Genomic DNA, 10,330 nt, shown 5'->3' on the forward strand with positions numbered 1-10,330 from the left:
ACCCACGTCGAGAATCGAACTCACTACCTCATGATAATATCTATTATTATAGAATTCAGGTAATATTACGTCTTGATGACGTTAGGTAATACCTACATACAATTAGTGATCAGTTTGACTTGCTGCCTTAACTCCAGCTTGAACCGCAAACTAAAGAGCATTTAATAGTAACTTATTGAAGATTGGCTATAGGCGGTTCATCGGCGAAGCAGATATGTCTATAATAGAATAAATGGATAATCAGACAAATGACTGATATTAGGTCAGATTATAACTTTGTATATTTAAACAAAAGTTTTAATAGTTGTCCCACGGACCGGGAAATCACGCACATAACACAAAAGTGCATAATATATAATTTGTCTGTCATGAAACCGTCTTATAGTGCAGGAAAAAAAATGCTTGGAGATCGCTGAGATAGAGACAGACAGGAACAGAAAAGGCAATCATTATCCTTGTCTAACGGCCACTTTTCCATGCTTGCATGGGTTAGATGGAGCTTGCTGAGGAAGATTTTCTACAGCCGGGTGCCCTTCCTGTCGTCAATCCTCACCTGTTTCCAAGCAAGGTAATTATTTCTCTGTGGCTAGACCAGACATATATTTCACGAAAGACTGGAAAATAAAAAAAAAAACATCTCTTGTATGGCAGTGATACCCGTTTACAATCTCCACATGATGTCATGATAAGGGTACACACATACACACACTCACATACCACATCACAAACGCAAACACTCACACACACACACACACCACATCACACACGCACATACCACATCACACACACAAACACACATGCATACACACTCATACATATACCACATCACACACACACACGCGCATGCACACATACACATGCATACACACACATCACATCACACGCACATACCGCATCACACACACACGTGCACGCACACATGCATACACATACACACTCATACATATACCACATTACACACACACACGTACGCACACATACACATGCACACACGCACGCATACGCATACACACGCACACATACACACACACGCGCATACACCATACCACACCACACAACGCTGAACTTATACAAACAACTTCTGTTTAATATATGAAAGCAATAAAGGTAGACAACATCAATAAGAACAGCTGATTGGCTTTTTAAACAATACAATCGATGCAGATCGGAGTAGAGAAAATAGAGAGCCAAGGCTGATTAAGACCTGCTGGTAAATGCAATTGTGTTTCGATGTTATTAAACCTCTTCTGTGAAGTATATTCTATCCCGAATTGGCAAGATTAAGAAAGCTACTCATGTTTTGAGTTCTAGTTTTCCTGTTTGCATCGGCACACACACACACACACACAACACCGAGTTGAAACACGCCTGTTACAACCAGGGACCTTGAAGACTGCTTTAATGCAAGAAAGATACTAGTCCCTTAATATTTGATATTCAATATTTCATCTATTCAATAAGACATCAATACTTCATTTCATTTTACACTATATATTATTTATACTATATATTCTATATTCTACATTAATATTATAAAGAATATAAATAAAACATAAAAAACAGAGTTGGAATTTCTTTGAAATAGATATATATATATATATATATATATATTCTTTTATTTGTTTCAGTCATTTTTACTGCGGCCATGCTGGAGCACCGCCTTTAGTTGAGCAAATCGACATCAGGACTTATTCTTTGTAAGCCTAGTACTTATTCTATCGGTCTCTTTTGCCGAACCGCTAAGTTACGGAGACGTAAATACACCAGCATCGGTTGTCAACGATGGTGGGACACACGCGCGCGCACACACACACACGCGCGCGCACACACACACACAACGAATTTAAAGGGATATATAATCCTGGAGGTTACTGTGTTTCCTCTTAATTCGGTTTCAGGTTTCGGCTAACCACATCGGTCCTTTTACGCTACTCGAGCTAACAATAAGTTGCTAGATTCTGGTAACTTTTCTCGCTAGGTAAATCCGTGTGTTCTATTCAGGACTACATAAATTCCGTAGAGTAAATAATAGTTTTCCTCATGATTGTTGAATAATATATATATATTTATATATATATATATATATAATATATAGTATACATGCATGCATATATATATTATACAGGGGAGAGGTAGAAGAAGCAGGGAGAGAGAGAGAGAGAGAGAGAGAGAGAGAGAGAGAGAAGAGAGAGAGAGAGAGATACAAAACCCCACACACACATAATGGCGCTGATTATGAATATCGATAATGTGACTGAAAGTAGGGATACCTCAAGAGCGTTCTACATACAAAATTCAAATACGGTGGATTGGGTAATAAAAGTGACTTCAAAAACTTCCATCAACGAAGATTACCCTTGCAGCTAGTGGATAAAAACTTCCTATGTTTAGAGTTATCTCCCATTGTTGCTCTTTTGCATTTTAAGACGTAGGTGTTTTTGATTAGTAATTGTATTTAATAGATAGTGAACGCTCCCTGACGTGTTTTCATTCAGCCCTGTTGTTGCTATTGTTGGTGTCATTGCAGTTCATTCATGTTTTTTCTCATTATTGATTCTAAGTAAACTCGCCCACTATCGTTTTTGCAAATCTATCCTAGTATCTTACTCCGTAGTCCCTGTGGCAATTAACTAAAGAAGGATATTATTATTTCAAGGAAGAGGATACGTTAAGGGCGGTGGAATTGGTAGAATCGTTCGAACTTCTTGGGGTGAAGGGAAGAAAATCCCTTTCGGTATTATTCGTTCCGAATCTTTACATACCGAGTTCAAATTCAGCAGAGATCAAATTTTATCTTTCATCTATTCAGGGCCGATAAAAAAGAATTACTTGTCAAGTACTAGATTCGATTAAATCAACCAATCTTCTTCATTCAAAATTGATGGCCTTGTCCCTTAAATCGTGAAGGTGTACGGCTTAGTGGTTAAGGCAACAGTTCCTCAAAAGGGGTCCACATAAAATTTTGTTAAAATTTATGTACAATAAATCATTTGTATTTCTACAATACAAAAATATTTTAACACTTTTTTGAAAAAAAAATATCCTAATTTCTTTAATTCTCTTCTTTTAATCAACTAATCCCCTTCATTTGACTGCGGCCATACCGGAGCACTGTCCTGAAAGGTCTTAGTCGAACAAATCGAATCCAAGACTTATTTTTTTTATAAAGCCTACTACTTATTCTATCGTTTTTTTGCCAAACTGCTAAGTTATAGGGACATAAACACACCAGTACCGGTTATTAAGCGGTGATAGGACAGACACAACGACACACACACACAGACATACATATACATACATACATACATACACATCACATATCTTGTGTACTAGCTCGTCCTGTATTTGTTTTCCGTTTCTGTTTTTCCTTTTTCGGTTCCCGTTTTCTGTTTCTTGTTTTTTGTGTTTTTTTTTTCCGTTTCTAATTTCTCTACGTCTTATTGTGTGTCTGTACTCCCGTATAATTATTTATATATTGCATGTATATATACATGTAGATGTAGGTACGTACATATATGTTTTATGTATGCATATATGTTTATTTATCTCCTATAATATATATAAATATATATATACACATACATATATATATATATATATATATATATATATATATATATATATATATATATTATATATATATATATGTATGTATATGTATTTAATCATTAAATTCCTCCTCTAAAGAAAGAGCTAATTTCTAACAAAGATACAAAGCTCTATCTTTGTAGATGTAGACAATGAAAAGAATGTCAGATTTTAAACCTGAGAAAAGTCTTGCATTATTTTACTGTTTCGCTTACAGATTGTATTTGTAATATGCGAATCGGTCGGTTGATTTCCTTTTTATGTGTGTGTGGCGGGGGTTTCTGCACCAGTAGCTCGATATGCAAGAGATATCAACCAAATCTTCTTTGAATCACACCTTATGATCTTATCAAAAGGAAGGACACATTGGATAATGAGTGGTTGTGTGATAAGTAGCTTGCTTACCAGCCACGTGGTTCCGGGTTCAGTCCCACGGCATGGCACCTTGGGCAAGTGTCTTCTACTATAGCCTCGGGCCGACCAAAGCCTTGTGAGTGTATCTGGTAGACGGAGAAACTGAAAGAAGCCCGTCGTATATATGAATATTAATATTATCTATATATATAGATATATATATTATATATATATGTGTGTGTATGGTTTGTGTGTCTGTGTTTGTCCCCCACCAACATCGCTTCACAACCGATGCCAGTGTGTTTACGTCCCCGTAACTTAGCGGTTAGGCAAAAGAGACCGATGAAATAAGTACTAGGCTTACAAAGAATAAGTCCTGGGGTCGATTTGCTCAACTAAAGGCAGTGCTCCAGTATGGCCACAGTCAAATGACTGAAACAAGTAAGGAAATCAAGAGACTGAAGTGTGAACGTTGGGATGTTGCTGGCCATAGGTTATGTTTGATCATGGCTGACCAAGGGCTAAACAATAACATCAACAACAACAACACCATTTTGGATAATATAGTCTTAGATAAAATATCTTTGAAAATAAGACGCGAGGTCAAAGTTGCAATGTCAGGGATCAGGGCTGATACGAGTCTACAAAACAACAACAATCAGACACATTGTTCTATACTCTTTACTCTTTTACTTGTTTCAGTTATTTGACTGCGGCCATGCTGGAGCACCGCTTTTTGTCGAAGAAATCGACCCCGGGACTAATTCTTTGTAAGCCTAGTACTTATTCTATCGGTCTCCTTTTGCCGAACTGCTAAGTTACGGGGACGTAAACACACCAGCATCGGATGTCAAGCGATGTTGGGGGACAAACACAGATACACAAACACACACACACACACATATATATATATACATATATACGACGGGCTTCTTTCAGTTTCCGTCAACCAAATTCACTCACAAGGCTTTGGTCGGCCCGAAGCTACAGTAGAAGACACTTGCCCAAGGTGCCACGCAGTGGGACTGAGCTCAGAACCTTGTGGTTGGTAAGCAAGCTACTTACCACTACATCTGGGAAATAAGACGGGATGGTCACATCTGGAATACCTTTTGTCATAAACCAGTTCGACCATGACTGAGTAAGCAACATCAACCCCTTTTCTTTCTCTGACCCCGTTTTTAATTAAGGATTCATTATAAAGCAAACAAGCTAATTAATCCAAATTGGATAGCAAAAATAGAATAAACGGGTGTCGTCATGGGTGAGTGGTTAAGACATTTAGTTCACAACCACATGGACCCAGTTTCAGTCTGCCCCTGCACAGCACCGTCCACTATAACTCAGGGCCAGCTAATGTTTTGCAAATACGAATTCGGTAAACAGAAACTATGTAGAAACCTATCTGCGTGCGTGTGTATGTGTATGTGTATGTGTGTGTGAGCGTTTTTGTGATTGGCCCTCACCGTTTGGCAACCGGTGTCAGTTTGTTTACGTCCCTGTTACTTAGCAGTTCCGAAAACGAAAAGAGAGGAAAGATAGAAATTGAGTTTTTATTTTTTTTTCTCTTATTACTAGGGAGCAGTTGAGCGACTTAACCGTTCTACGATCGAAACCCTTCCTCGTGCGGCATAATCGAAATCCAGGGACTAAAATAATCAATACGTTTCTCTTTTACTCGTTTCGGTCATTAGACTGTGACCATGCTGGGGCACCGTCTTGAAGCCTTTTCGTCGAACGGATCGACCCAGGTACTTTTTTGTTTCTTTAAACCATAGTATTTATTCTGTCAGTGTCTTTTGCCGAACCGCTAAGTTACGGAGACGTAAGCACGCCAATACCAATGGTAGGAATCAAACAACAAATACAGACACAAAGACATGTGCTTGTGTCTATGTTGTGTGTGTGTGTGTAAAGAAGACCGTCATGTGTGTGTGTGTGTATGTATATATAAATATATTTCTTTATTGCCCACAAGGGGCTAAACATAGAGGGGACAAACAAGGACAGACAAAGGGATTAAGTCGATTACATCGACCCCCAGTGCGAAACTGGTGCTTTATTTATCGACCCCGAAAGGATGAAAGGCAAAGTGGACCTCGGTGCAATTTGACATGTATATATATTATATACATGACGGTCTTCTTTACACAAACACACACACCAGTCTTCTTTCAGTTTCCTTCTACCAAATCCACTCAAGGCTTTAATTGGCCCGAAGCTACATGGTGCCTCACAGTGGCCCTGAACTCGGAACCATGTGGTTGGAAAGCAAGTTTCTCTCTCTCTCTCTCTCTCTCGCCTCTCTCTCTCCTCTCCTATTATATATCATATATATATATAATTATATTTGTATAGGAGGATCTGTGTGGTAGAAGCTTGCTTCCCAACCACATATTACCGGGTTCAGTCCCCGCTGCATGACACCTTGGGCAAGTGTTTTCTATTTATAGCAACGGGCCGACCAAAGCCTTGTGAGTGGATTTGGTAGACGGAAACTGAAAGAAGCCTCTCGTGTTTATATATGTACGTATGCGTTTGTTGTTTGTGTTTGTCCCCCGCACCACCCATCCACCATCGCTTGACAACCGATGCTGGTGTGTTCACGTTCCCGTAGGTTAGCGGTTCGGCCAAAGAGGCCGATAGAATAAGTACTAGGCTTATCGATTTATCCGACTAAAGGCAGTGCTCCGGCATGGCCGCAGTCAAATGACTGAAACAAGTAAAAGAATAAAAGTATATATATATATATATATATATATATATATATATGTGTGTGTGTGTGTGTGTGTGTGGTGTGTGTGTGTGTGTGTGTGCGTGTGTTAGTATAAAAATACAAACTGGGACAAGAACGCAAAACATTTAGAAGACGATACAAAAACACGGACGCGACATTCAAAGCCTTCAATCTTCAGTCAAGAGCCTGATCATCCTCGCAATTTCGGCTGAGACTAAAAAAAATGATTTTTTTTTAAGGCCAAAGATGAAAAGAATAAAATAAACATAAGACTTACCTCTTTGGTATCTTCTCAGAATACACCAAACAATCGCACCAAGAACCAAAACAAAAAGGATAGTGATGAAGAATGTTGCTGCTATAACTTTAGGGTTATCATCAGTCTGCCCCAAAACTCCTGGCACCAACCCACAGATGAGTATTACCAAGGAGACGGTGTCAAGGCTGAGTTTATGAACTTTCATTTTTAGTATGTAATTCCAAAATATACGTGAAACTTCAAAAAATGCATTTACAAAAATATCGCCGATGATAATAATAAATAATATATATGTATATGTGCGTGTGTGTGTGTTGTGTGTGTGAGTGTGTAACCTGTGTATGTATCTATATGTTTATTTATGTGTAACGTGTATATGTATGTATTTGTTTATATGCATATATATATATATACATATATATGTGTGTATGTGTGTGTATTTTGATTGTTTAGTAACTACAGTTATTCTTCCATTTCGAATGGCAGGCTTATTTTCTTCCCTTTTTTTTTTCTTTTTAAATCCAATTTTATCCTCACGAAAAAACTTCGTAACAAAAAAAAAAGTAATAATAATAATAAAATAAATAAAATAAAATAAAATAAAATTTAAAAAAAAACAACAGAAAAATTAATTAGGAGAACGTGTCTGTAATAATCCTTCCGAAAGACATGTATGCTGACGCTGACATATTCGTAGGCATATCCGTAAAAGTGAATGTATGTACGTTGATCATATATACATATATATATTTGTGGTGGGTGTGTTGATCATATATACATATATATCAGTGGTGGGTGTGTTCATATAGATATATGAAGCACGTTATATATCTATATATCTATATCTATATATAGAGATAGATAGATATAGATAGCTATATATATATATATATATGAACGCACACACGCACACACAACACAAGCGTATATAGTATGTTATTGTATGTTTATATACATTCCATTAAATATATATGTATGTACAGATCAGGCGGGACAGGTGATCCGGAGTGGCAGCGAGAAAGAGCGAGAAGAGAGAGTAACACCGAGACGGTTGTGTGTGTGCGTGTTTGCGGTAGAGAAGGTGAAAAAAAGAAAAGGCTTCAAAAAGTCCCATCTTCCGAATGTAATGTCGTCAAACTGACTTGCATGGCTGAATGGGCAGACAGGCAGACGGACACACAGGTAGGTAGGTAGGCAAGGCAGGCAGGTAAGCAGGCAGGTAAACATGAAGGGGAGAATGGGTGAAGGGAAGAGGAGAGGAGAGGAGGAGCGACCACCAACTAAATGAATAAAAGTTTAAATAAAAGGCATATAAGTAAATATGTGTGTGTGTATATATGTATGTATATATATATATATATATATATGTTAATAAAAAATATATATACGCACATATATATGTGTATATATATGTATATATATATATATATATATATATATATATATGAATGTAAAATAAAAAATAAACTATACACGCCCTAGTTATTTCATTGTGGAATGTGGATTATAGTATAGCTACTACTAATGTCGTTTGTATGTATATGTGTGCGTGTGTTTGTATGTGTGTGTGTTTGTATGTGTGTGTGTGCGTGTTAGTGTGTGTGTGTTGTGTGTGTGTTAGTATGTGGTGTGTCTATAAACGCTTATCTGTCTAGATTGATAGGAATGTGTATGTGTTTGTGTCTATATATGTATATATATATATATATATATATATATATATATATATATATATATATATATATATGTATATGTATCGTGTTTTGTATGTGTGTGCCTAAGCATGCGCACACACACACACACACACTTAGATTCTTGTTTGTTGTGTATGTAAGCGGTATTGTTGTATTTTAAGTATGTGGGTGAGTTGCATATGTATGTATTTGTGCGTGTGTGTGCGCGCCTGTGTGTATGTGTGTGTGTGTGTGTGCATGTGTGTGTGTGCGTGTGTGTGTGTGTGTGTGTGCGCGCCTGTGTGTGTGTGTGTGTGTGTGTGTACGTGTGTGCTTGTGTGTGTGTGCGCGCCTCTGTGTGTGTGTGTGTGTGTGTGTACGTGTGTGTGTGTGCGTGTGTGTGCGTGCGACACAGGTAGTTAGATAGATATATAGAGAGACAGAGGTAGAGAAGGACGTGTATAGAGATATTTAGTGTCACTTTTGATATTCTTTACGTTAATGTAGTGACTGAGTTGCCATTACTGTTGTTGATAGTTGTGGGAAAAGAGGTATCACACACACATACACACACACACACATGTAAGCGTGTGTGTGTGTGTGTGTGTGTCTAAATCCAAGTATTTCACGCCACTCCTTTTCCTAATGCTACTTTCTGCGTTACTGCTGGTGGTGGTGGTGGTGGTGGTGGTGGTAGTGAGAGGGATAGGTAAAAAGGTGAAATAGGTAAACTCTATCTCTGCCCTTTTCTCTTTCTCGCTGTGCATCTATCTATCTATCTATCTATCTATCTATCTATCTATCTATCTATCTATCTATCTATCTATCTATTTGTCTGTCTGTCTATCTATCTATCTATCTATCTATCTATCTATCTATCTATCTATCTATCTATCTATCTACCTGTCTATCTATCTATCTATCTATCTATCTATCTATCTATCTATCTATCTATCTATCTATCTATCTATATATCTATCTGCACGCTGCATGGATTAGAAACTTTTAGGTAACGAAGTGGGAGAAGAAAAAGAAAAGAAAAAAAGTGGAATGAAGGAAGGAAGAAAAGAAGGAAGTGGTGACTACGTCACTGCTCGCTCTGTACCCACCCATTCACATCAATGACCCAGCACCACCGCTATCATCACCATCATCATCATAATCATCGTCATCATCACAGCCATAATCATCAGCACTACCACCACCATAACGACTCCCCAGCCCCCACCAGTGACTTCGATTATCCCACCACCACCACCACCCCACCACCACCACCACCACCATCACCAACAACAACAACAACACCACCACCACCACCACAAATACCATCATCACCACGACATCCCGACCCCTCTTCACATGCCCTTCGCTTAAAAAGCTTCTGGGCAGAAAAGGTGAGGTAACGCAGGAGAAAGGCGATTGTCATCAACAGGTAAGAAATACCTCGCTTCTAAAGCTGCACGAGTTCATTGCACACAGATACAAACGAAGTGCTATGCCACACGCGCACACACACAAACACACACATACACATGTATGGTGTTTGCATCCTCACCTCGTTTGACAACTAGTGTAGTTGTTGTGTTTACGTCCCCGTAAATTAACGGTTCGGCAAAAGAGACCGACAAAACAAGCACCTACCTTTAAGAAATATAAGTACTGGGTCGATTTGTTCGACTAAAATCCTTCAAGGAGGTTCCCTCGCATTATGTGTGTGTG

At 38.2% G+C, this 10,330-nt stretch overlaps 1 protein-coding gene across 2 annotated transcripts in view; it reads right to left on the minus strand.

The window, feature by feature from the left end:
- The window catches only part of LOC115217417, a 98,983-nt gene extending 91,226 nt beyond the window's left edge, over positions 1-7,757 (minus strand). For both annotated transcript variants that reach the window (XM_029787110.2, XM_029787109.2), the window contains exon 1: positions 6,957-7,757. In XM_029787110.2, coding sequence (XP_029642970.1) covers positions 6,957-7,143 — 187 coding nt within the window. In that variant the 5' untranslated portion in view covers positions 7,144-7,757. The remainder of the gene's footprint in view (positions 1-6,956) is intronic.
- Between the last annotated feature and the right edge of the window lie 2,573 nt (positions 7,758-10,330).

Source organism: Octopus sinensis, linkage group LG11 (genome assembly GCF_006345805.1).
Source record: "Octopus sinensis linkage group LG11, ASM634580v1, whole genome shotgun sequence".
Lineage (NCBI taxonomy): Eukaryota > Metazoa > Mollusca > Cephalopoda > Octopoda > Octopodidae > Octopus > Octopus sinensis.